Source organism: Orycteropus afer, unplaced genomic scaffold (genome assembly GCF_000298275.1).
Source record: "Orycteropus afer afer isolate SDZICR_OR568_19922 unplaced genomic scaffold, OryAfe1.0 scaffold00701, whole genome shotgun sequence".
Classification (NCBI taxonomy): Eukaryota; Metazoa; Chordata; class Mammalia; order Tubulidentata; family Orycteropodidae; genus Orycteropus; species Orycteropus afer.
In genome coordinates, this window is record NW_006922288.1 from 663,828 (window position 1) to 675,452 (window position 11,625).

At 37.1% G+C, this 11,625-nt stretch overlaps 1 protein-coding gene across 1 annotated transcript; it reads right to left on the reverse strand.

Moving 5' to 3' along the window:
* Positions 1-5,059: 5,059 nt before the first annotated feature.
* On the reverse strand, positions 5,060-5,989 carry LOC103211147 (olfactory receptor 12D2-like). The gene has a single exon (XM_007957065.2). It carries the CDS (start codon positions 5,984-5,986, stop codon positions 5,060-5,062), a length of 927 nt encoding a protein of 308 aa, XP_007955256.1. The 5' UTR covers positions 5,987-5,989.
* Between the last annotated feature and the right edge of the window lie 5,636 nt (positions 5,990-11,625).

Here is an 11,625-nt window from a genome sequence, read left to right on the forward strand (position 1 = left end):
GACCGTTTTTTAATTATTTTCAGTAAGATCTTACTTGTGTGTGATATTAATGATATTGTTCTATAATTTCCACATTCTGTGGGATCCCCTTTCTTTGGAATGGGTACAAATATGGATCTCCTCCAGTCATTTGTCCAGGTAGCTGTCTTCCAAATCTCTTGGCATAACTGAGTGAGTGTCTCCAGTGTGGCATTCATTTGTTGAAATATCTCAATGGGCACTCCGTCAATTCCCAAAGCCTTGTTCTTTGCCAATCCCTTCATTGCAGCTTTAGCTTCCTCCTTCAGTACCATTTGTTCTAGATCATATGCCACCTCCTGAAATGGATGAAGATCTACCAGTTCTTTGTGGTACAGTGACTATTCCTTCCATCTTCTTTTGATGTTCCCTGCATCATTCAATGTTTTGCCCTTAGAATCTTTCAATATTGCAACTCGAAGCTTAATTTTTTTCCTAATTCTTTCAGCTTGAGAAGTGCCAAGTGTGTTTTTTCCTTTTGGTTTTCTCACTCCAGGTCTTTGCACATTTCATTATACTAATTGGCTTTGTCTTCTCTGGCTGCTCTTTGAAATCTTCGGTTCAATTCTTCTATCTTGTTGTTTCTTCCATTTGCTTTAGCTACTCTCCTCTCAAGGGCAAGTTTCAGAATCTCTTCTGTCATCCATTTTGGTCTTCTCTTCTTTTGTTGTCTTTTTAGTGACCTCTTGCTTTCTTCATGGATGATGCTCTGGATGTCATCCCACAATTCATCTGGTTTCCAGTCATTGGTGTTCAATGCATCAAATCTATTCTTCAGATGGTCTCTAAATTCAGGAGGGATGTATTCTAGATCATATTTTGGCTCTTGTGGACTTGTTTTAATTGTCTTTAACTTCAAGTTGAACTTGCATATGAGCAGTTGATGGTCTGTTCCACAACCACCTCCTGGTCTGGTTTTGGCTGAAGATATTGAGCTTTTCCATTGCCTTTTGCCACAGATGTAGTCAATCTGATTCCTGTGTGTTCCATTTGGTGAAGTCCACATGTACAGCTACTGTTTATGTTGTTGAAAAAAGGTGTTTGCAATGAACAAGTCATTGATCTTGCAAAATTCTACCATGAGAGTTCCATCAATATTTCTGTCCCCAAGGCCAAATTTTCCAACTACCAGTGATTCTTCTTTGTTTCCAACTTTTGCATTCCAGTCACCAGTGATAATTAACACATCCTGATTGCAAGTTCAGTCAATACCAGGATACCAGGATAGGAGTACTACATTAACTTGAAAGTTTTTATACCTCAATACTCTGTTCCTCTGTTAGAAGAAGACTTAATAACCAAGTTAAATACTCAAATTACTCTCTCAACTAACAAACTCCAGGTGAATGTTAATCCTGATCAAGTATAGGCCTCATAGACAACTCTCTGCAATTATCTGCTGCTATGGACTGCAGAAGAAAGACAGAACTGTCACTGTAACCAGCACTTGTTATAGAAAAAGATGCCCTATATACTAGGCTGAGTAAATTTGTAAAACTGGATCTGTACAAAACCATCCAAAAGATTACACAAGACTACTTGACCTATGCCATAAAGAATCCAAAGTGCAGTCCACCTTCATTGGTAAGAGGAATTCAAACAAGAGGACTGAGCCTATGCAAGGACTGGCAGGTAATATTTCTAACTCCTGAAAAATCAAGTACCTGTTAGTATTTATAGATACTTTCACTGGATGGATGGAAACTTTTCCCTACAGCATGGAAAAGCAGCAGAGGTGAGTAAACCCTATTAAATTGACCCCAGTTTAGTTGGCTAGTCTCAGTTCACAGTAGTGTAACAAGTAACAGGAATAGCCTATTGACAGGAAAATTGAGAAGATGAAACACATTTAAGAAGACACTGGCTAAAATGTGCCAAGAGACCAACTTATCTTAGATAAAACTTTTACTTCTTGCCCTGTTATGGGTCTCGGTTGACTCCAGAAGTAGTTTTAAGTTAAGCCCACATGAAATATTATATTGGAGACCATTTTCTAGACTGTGGCATCCTAGTTATACAGGAAAGAAAAACCTTAAAATTGTTAAGGAATTGAATATTTTAAAACACGTGCAAGCTTTGTCTACAACACTAAAAATTATTAACCAGTTTGATTCCAGCAGGATGTTGTGTCCTACAGATTTCCCCTTCATAGCTTCTATCCATGTGATTGAGTCCTGCTGAAGTAGTGCAACAACTAGACTCTCAGAACCAACACCTTCTGCCCTTACTGAACCTTTACACCATTACCAGCCAGAGGAACTGGTCTTTGTAAAAAGACACACTGCTACAGGATTAACTCCACGTTGGAAGGGACCTTGTATTGTAGTTTGGACTACAACCACAGCCATGAAGTGGTTGGCCTCACATCATGAATTCACCTCACATTAGGGAACTTACAGGGACCTGAATTTGTTTTGTTTCTCCTCATTATAATATGTCTCAATCCCAGTTCACTACCTGTTGTAACCAGACCATTATTATAACATACAATGGAAGCTCTGTATATATCCATGCTCCCCAAGGTATTTGGTTTTCTTGCTCATTTGGTCTTGACACCTGCCTATTCACTCATGCATTCAATGCTTCTACAAAACCCTTAACACCTTATTATATGTGTTACCCTGGATTGATGTCTATGAAGGAGACCAAGGCTTAGCCTTGATAACAGCCCCAGAATACCCTAGGCATAAATGAGCTCCTATATTAATTCCCTTACTTGTAGGGTTGGGATTTGCCAGATCTGTAACCACAGGAATTTCAACCCTTATCACCCAAGATCAGAGTTTGAGGGGACTAACCCAGAGCATCAACAAGACTTAAGTGGACTAGAGTTCTCTATCTCATAACTCTTAGAGTAGATTGAGTCCCTAACTGAGGTAATCCTACAAAATATAAGGGGACTAAACTTAATATTCCTGAGTCAGGGTAGACTATGTGTTGCCTTAGGGGAAGAATGTTGTTTATATGCTAACAAAATAGGAGTAGTCAAAGAAACATTGGCCCTAGTATGATAAAGGGTGAAGGAAAAACAAAATTATCTAGACACCAGTAAAAGTTTGTACCAAAATTTATTTGACTGCTCACCATGGGCAATGACCCTTGTCACCAGCCTGATAGGCCCACTATTATTACTTCTACTCAGCCTCATCATTGGACCCTGTATACTAAATGCTTTAATTAAGTTTATACAAAATAGGATAGGGGCTGTCAAACTCATGGTCCTAAAAACCCAGTACAGAGCCCTTAACTCTCAGGAAATAGGTAATGAATCAACAATTTGATTCTCAAATAAAACCAGTAGGGAATGAAGTAGATGAAAAATTGTTCATAGCTGAAAAACTGTAACTCCATTTTGTAACCCCTATGAGTGAGGCACTCTCCCCCTTCCATCTTGATCATAACCCACTTACCTGCTCACCCTTCACATCTTGGAAAGCCCCATAAGCAAACCCATGCTGGAAAGTAAAAGGCTTAGAAATAAGATGATTAATGAATTTATCTGACAGTATCTTGCTTCTGTAGCACCTGATTGCTCCGTGCTGCGGTCGTGCATGATTTTATCTAACTTGGCAGTTTCTCACTTCTGTAATGCCTGCCTGCTTCATGCTAGTTTTCATGCTGTGGTTTTAAGGTTTATAAGCTTGCCTGGAGGAAGGCTCAGGCCTGCAGTTGAGGAGAATGCTTTAGTTCCCTTTAGCCCAGCTAGCTGAATAAAGACTCTTCAAACTTTTGGGACATTATAGTGGTCAACATTTATTTGAACCCATAACACCACCAGCTTCACTTCCAGCATTCACATACCCAGGCCCTGTGGCCACCATTTCTCATCCCCCATGCATCCACCATCCCCATTCTGCACCCAGATGTATGCAAAGTTCTTATCCAGCTGTTGATATAGACACTGGTGCAGCCACACACTTGGTAAGACTGACCTCCTATATCCTGTGGATACAGCACTCCAGCTTTGTCCAGCAAGCTCTCATAAGGTTTTAATATAATAGGCTTCATGGGGATTTAACTAAGGATTATAAAGGGACTGACTGTATTTAATATGGTGTTTGCACAATGTCTGAATTGTATGATGTCCTATTTTACAGAATGTATGATGGACATTGACACATACTTATTCATGAATATATATGCAACACACACATACATATACAAAATACCTACACATACACCTATATATACACATATACACTATACACCTTCCTTTACACACATAAACATATATATCTACCTGTATAACCACATACATATTTTATGGTTATTATTGCAAAATTGTATGTTAAGATAGCATTTACCAAAAATGTCCCCTTTTCTTGCATACCATATTTTCTTACGTCTAGGAAGTATCATCATTTACTTTGGTAAAGTCGTACCACTTCACCCACTTTCAGTATTGTCTTTCAGTCAGTGGATTTTTAAAATATCTCTGGAGGTAGAGATTCCAGACATCTTTAGAGGAATCACTGGTTCTAGTATTCCTGTTAATTAGTGGTTGCAATCTATTTTTTTAAATAAGTGATTTGCCTCCTTTTTGGCAAAAAAGAAACCATGACATACTTCCTAAGAATTCTCCATAATTCATATGTGAGTTAGCATTTGCTTTAACAATTAAATAACCATGACTCTAAAAATATATCTTCAAAATATAGGAGAAAAATAATTTTATTGCTTACATTAAAATGTGCTAACTTAAAGGGATCACATAGATAAACAAACCTAAATATTATCTATTTACATGGTAAATGGGTAAAATAGGCAAATCTTGTTACTTGATTTTATATCATAACACAGAATATATAACAAATTAATTTTATCAATTGATATCCCCAAACCAATTCAGTGTGAAGTTTCCTAGGTTAGTGTCCAACTTGATAAAGTGTCTTTTATACTCCTTACCTACTAGATTGGACTTTATCATTTGTATTTCTTTCATTTGATTTTCATTTCATACATATTCTAAACAATTAAAACCTCAGCTTTCCCACTGCCTGCTTATTTATACCCCAGGAGTGTCCTCTCTGGATTCCTTCAATCATAGCTTCCTTCTGATAGCTCTGATCAAGGCCCTTTTCACTTCCTTGTTTCTCAAAGTATAGATCAGTGGATTCAGTACAGGAGTGACCACAGTGTACATGATGGCAATGACCCGTTCCTGATTCATGGAGCTGCCTGAGGCAGGACGAATATAGGTGAAGAGAACCGGAGCATAGAAAAGAATAACTACCATGAAGTGAGAGGCACATGTGGACAGTGCTCTGTGAAGCATACTGCAAGAATGGGTCTTGAAGAAGAGGTACATGATAATATAGAAATAAGAGAGAAGTATGAGAAAAAAGGAGCCCATGGCAATGGTTCCTGTGACAATATTGAGCATCCACTGGTTGAAGTCAGTGTTTTCACAGGCCAACTCAAGCAATGGTTTAATATCACAGTAAAAATGATGGATATGGTTGGAACCACAGAAGTTTAAATGAGAAGTCGTTACGGTGTGCAACAGGGTATGGAAAAACCCAATGACCCAGACTGTGCTAGCCATCTGGGTGCAGCGCTGATGATTCATGGTGACAGTGTAATGAAGTGGTTTGCAGATAGCCACAAAGCGGTCAAAGGCCATGACAGCCAACAATATGGTCTCTGTGCTGCCCAGGAAGTGAAAGAAATGAAGCTGGCTTATGCATCCTACAAAAGAAATTGCTTTTTTTGTAGAGAGAAGGTTCTCCAGCACCTTTGGCAATGTCACTGTGGAGTAGCAAATATCTAGACATGATAGGTTTCCCAGGAAGAAATACATAGGTGAATGGAGTCTTGGATCAGAGATGATGATCATCAGGATAGCTCCATTCCCAGTCACATTGACAAAGTAGATGGTGAGGAAAACCACAAAAAGAAAGAGCCATAGTTCTTGGATATCTGTCACTCCCAGGAGGAGAAATTCAGTGACTGAGGTTTGGTTCAGCATCGCTTTAAAGACAAAATAATATATGGAACACTATCTCTAATGAGAATTTTGTTGCTAAGACAAAATATTTTGAAGGAGAATATAGTTGTTTCACATGATCCCAACTTTAAACTTTTAAATATTAGTGCTACAGGCATGTTGTGTTCTATGATGTAGTCAATCTTATTATTAAATTCATTATTAGTATTTTGTTTTCTCTCATAGATCCAGACATGTTGTCAGCCCCCTATCTTCTTTGCTGGTGAACATCTATATTCTGATAAAACTTTACTTTTGTTTTCTAGCATCAGCTCTAATAGGATGATTTTTTAAAGTACTTCACCACACTGCTATCTTTAAACCTTGTTAGAAGCTCTGGTGGCATAGTGTCTAAGACATTTGACTACTAACCAGAAAGCTGTTAGTTCAAACCCACCAGCTACTCCTCAGAAGGAAGGTTGTGCAATCTACTTTCCTAGTGATATTGCCTCAGAAATCCAAGAAGGGGTGGTCACTGTGAGTCAGATCAGATCAGACTCTACAGCAGTTTTTTTTTTTTTTTTTTTTTGGTACCAAATAAAATTCCTGTTCCCTACTAAAGAAATGCATTCATTTTCATTTCACATGTAGATTTGAAATAATAGTGTTTTCTCCAGTGAACATTAAAACTCTTGAGGAGTTGTAAATAAGTTCATTATATATACATTAAAGCAAAAAAATAAAAAATAAAATAATAAAAAAAAAAAACTTACTGCCATTCAGTCTGTTCCAACTCAATGACCCCTCCTTCGGTTTCCTAAGTGGCATCTCTACAGAAGTAGATTGCCCAGTGTTCCTTTCTAGGAGTGGCTTGTGTGTTTGAACCACCAGCCTTCTGGTTAGCAGTCAAATGCCTTAGACACTATGCCACCAGAGGTCCCAGTTCATTATAATAAGGTTTAATATTTGACTAAATTCTCAGTGTTTACTGATAGGCAGAAAAGCTTTTGAACCTTCTTTCCTCCATTATTTGAAAAGTCCGTGACATTATTTCTTTCAGGGACACTGACAAGAGCAGAAACACTTTCATGAAATAGCTTCCATTTTTTTCTTTCATTTCCAGATGTAGTGGATTAGCTCTTACTCATTGACAAGAAAGAAGTGAGGATGACAGGGAGTCTTATGCAGATGGGAGACACTGAGAGGAGAGTAAAAAGTGTAAGAAAATCTGGAGAAATAGACATTGGAGAATTTTCTGTAACAGAGAATCATTCATGGCTTGAGATACCACTGACAGGAGAAGAAAATGATTTGAGATGACTGGAGTAAAGAAGTAAATGAACTAGGGAACATTTCTAGGGAACCCCAGGTATTTTAGGTTCTCTTTAGCTGTTAGCAATTTTGAGAAATTATCTAATCTCTACTATACCTCCATGAATGGCTGACTTTAAATCATTTGGAGTATTTTTTTTTTTTTGTTAGTCACATATATTTTGTGTAGTTAAGAAATTTTCTTTCTAAAATGCAAGCACATTTTGAAAATTCTTGTTTAAAACACAAATGATGTATCAAAATTCAATTTTTCATTCTCACATCCATAAAGCAAGTTGTATCAAAAATCCATTAGAGCCACAGACCAGTCTTTTCTAACTTTCAAAGATTATTAGAAATCAGATACCTGTTCAAGAAGCAATTTCTTTCACTGAAATTTTGGTAGTTAGAGATTTTGATTTACTTTGGAGAATGCCTAGAGAACCAAGAGTGGTGAACTAAGAATGAGAATAGCAACAAAAATGTGGTAAATATCATGCCTTCATAATCCACAACCACAGTGAGGAGTCCATCATAAAATAGGACATCTTCCTTGGACATTTATCTTTATACTAGCAAGCAGGCAGATCATGCAATAATAGAAAATATAGACAACTTCTCTGCTTGTCTTCTGTTTCATCTTCTTACCTGATAGTGTTCATAGATTCACAGGTAAGAAAACTTTTCTGTTTTAGACTTACAGTCATTACAAATAGAAAAACATTTGAAGTGTTAGTTCCTGTTGGAATTGCAGCATAAACTCTTCATCTTCAAAATCCTCTTTATCCTTTTTCTGAAATTCTGCCTGCCTTTTTATGAGCCAAGACCTCTAGGCATAAAAATCCTGAGAGAGGGTGTCCCCTGGGTGCTAAGAAGAATTGTTGTAAGAATAAACAGGATGCTTTTCCACACCAGCAATATGAAGGAGTACCCTTGGGGAATTTCTATCTTGAATTCCATTTTTTCTTTTATTTTTTATTCTTCCTATTTTCTTGCCTTACTATATCTGCTCCTTAGCTCAGAATCATGGACAACAACATAAGTTTCAATTGACAGCTGTTTCTTTAGTCATATTTCCTAGGACAGAGGTATAGACTTCCTTTCTCATCTTGGGGGATTCTTTGGAAAACATTCTTGGGTTAAAAGTGTAAAGAGAATTGGCCATAAGTGTTAAGAAGTGGGAGCCATTCACATCCCATTCATCAAACAGGAAGATGATTATCTTTAATATTTTACTAGTTTATTACAGTGATTCTGGAGAAACCAAAGAAAAGAACAAAGTGAAGTAGCTTTGCCTTTTGTTCCCTCTATGCCTGACTCTTCACTTTTGGTAGTAGTGGTACACTATTTCCTTTAATTTTGAGGTTCAAAAGCTCACATTTGTCTTTGTTTGGGAGAAGATGCCAATGAACATCTTCACTTCTTGATGTATCTTTAGGTAAGAAAATCATGACTGATTTATCTAAAGGATATCTCTGTGTGGTGTGCCATCAATGTAAGCTTTCTAATAAGAGTTATCAATAGAGTGTTCTTTGTCCATCTTTCTATTGAGCTTCCATTATTGTTTTATAAGTGTTCATTATATATATTTATCATATTAATAATTTCTTGTTATTTTATTGTGAGCTCATTATATGTAAGTTGCTGTTCTGAGTTCGTTACACATATTAGCTTGTTTAATACTTATAAAAACCCAATTAAGAAAGTACTACAATTATTCCCATTTTACCATAAGACTCAGAGAAGTTAAATAAATTTCTAAATTTTTTTGTGATAAACTAAGAAACTAGCGTTCAAATTGATCCTGCCTAGATCTATAGAAAACAGTCATGTGGTGTCCATTCTTTTAAAATGTCAGCCATCTCATTTTACCTACCGTTTCTAATGACTAGAAATAGTTATTAGAAATTAATGCCTAGAAATTCATTATTTTGATGAAGTTATGATGTGCAATTTTCCTCCTTTTTTTCTTTCTTTCTGTGGTCTTGTTTATGCAATTATTTTCCTCAAATTATAATGATACTGTTAATTTTTTATTCTTATTTTATTAGTAAGGCCAACTTCATAGGAATACAGCCTATGCAGTCCCTCAGGATTCCATACTCAGAAAGTTCCCATGCTTAATGTAATGCTTTGCCTTCAAATTCTTAACAATGTTTTAACAAGAGATCTTGCATTTTTATTTTGCTCCAGTAATTGTGTAACTTTTTAAAAAAATAAGAAATAAAGGTTATATTTGCTATTTAGGTTTACATTTACATATATTGTGAGATAATTAGTCAAAATTGGCTCTGTTTTGTCTCTGTGTGGTCACAGAAATTAGCTATTCATCTTTCCCAGATATGTGATGCCATTTCTATAATATTTAGTATCTGAATAAACACACAGCCCACTCCTCCACTCTATGTTGTTCTATTGATTTATTTGCCTTTTCCTGTGCCAGTAACAATGGTATTTTAATTAAAATTCTTCATTGTAGATCTTAATATCTTGTAGATTGAGTTTAACCTTTATGCTATTTTTGTAAAAATGCTTTGAGGAGTTTTTGTTAAAATATATTTTATTAATTTTGGTGGAAATATACACAATCAAACATCCATTCAAAATTTCTACATGAACAATTCAATAACTGGTTACAGACGTAACCAGTACTTAACTTACTATTGTTACTCATATTGTTCCATCACTATGAATTTATGCTATCTTCTCCTTAAAGTTCTTATGTGTACTTTTGATGAACTGTTATCAGATTAAATGCATATAGATAATTCTTTATAAGACTACCATGCTCAAGGTAAATTTTTTATTAATTGGCTAAACTGTTACTTAGTTTAATGATGGTTTCATGACAAAATTTTGGTTTAAGGTTTAAAGATTCTCTCCCTCTTTTTTGTTACTTGCATTCTTCTTCTCTGAAATATCTCCCAGTGCAAACGCTGCTCTTCTGATCTCCCACGGTTGATCATTGGAAGGAATGCATTTCCCTGATGTAATTGTTCACCTAGTTGCTGTTGTTGTTGTTGTTGACATGTGCCGGAGAGTCTCCCCAACTCATAGTGACCCTATGAACAGCAGAACAAAACACCACCCAGTTCCTGCAAACTCCAGGATCACCGCTATACTTGACCCCATAGCCGCAGCCACTGTGTCAATCCGTCTTGTTGAGGGCCTTACCCTCCTTCGCTGACCCTCCACCTTACCAAGCATGACATCCTTCTCCAGGAAAAGATCCCTTCTGACAACATGACCGAAGTAGGTGAGATGAAGCCTGGCCATTCTGGTTCCAAGGAGCATTCTGGCTGCACTCTTCTGGTACAAAATTTTTAGTTCCTTTAGCAGTCCATGGTACTTTCAGCATTCTTTACCAGCACCACATCTCAAAAGCATCAATTCTTCTTCTGTCTCCTTTATTCATTGTTCAGCTCTCACATGCATACGAGGCAATTGAAAATATCATGGCTTGTGTCAAGTGAACCTTAGTCTTCAAGGAGACATCTCTGCTCAGCACTTGAAAGAGGCCCCTTGCAGAGGCCAACTTGCCCAGTACTGTACATAGTCTGATATCCTGACTGCTGGTTCCATTGGCGACAACTGTAGAACCAAGCAATGTGAAGTCTTTGACAACTTCAGTCTTTTCTCCATGTATCATGATGTTGCTTATAGGTCCAGTTGTGAGGATTTTTGTTTTCTTTATATTGAGATGTAATCCATAATGCAGACTGTAGTCTTCAAGCCTCTTCTGTAAGTGCTTCAAGTCATCCTCACTTTCAGCAAGCAAAATTGTGTCCTCAGCCTGTTGCAAGTTGTTAATGAGCCTTCCTCCAAACCTGATGTCAGGTTCTTCTTCATATAGTTCAGCTTCTCTGATTATTTGCTCAGCATGTAGATTGAATAAGTATGATGAAAGGACACAACACTGATGCACTCCCTTTTTTTTCTTTATTGTGATTTGGGTGAAAATTTACAGAGTAAATTCACTTTCCATACAGCAGTTCACATATACTTTGTCTCATGATATTGACTACAATTTACCACAATGCAACAGCTCCCCTCCCACTTCCTGCCGATAACTACCTCTTCACTGTGTCCATCCCTCCATGCACTCCCGCCCCCTGTGCTGTCTCCCTGTGCATAAGAAGCCCTTCTTTTTCCCATAATTGTTCTCTCCAAGGAGTGTATCTACCTCAGGTAAATGTTCAACTCATATGCCTCATATTTTGTTTGGCTGGAAGCCACAAGTGTGGGTTCAATTCCAGACATGATGGACAGCTAGGGGCCATAGTCTCAGTGGTTCCCCCAGGCTGTATTGGACCAGCAAATATGGTCTCCCTCCCTGTTTTTTTCTCCAAATGATTTTGAGTTTTGTCCAC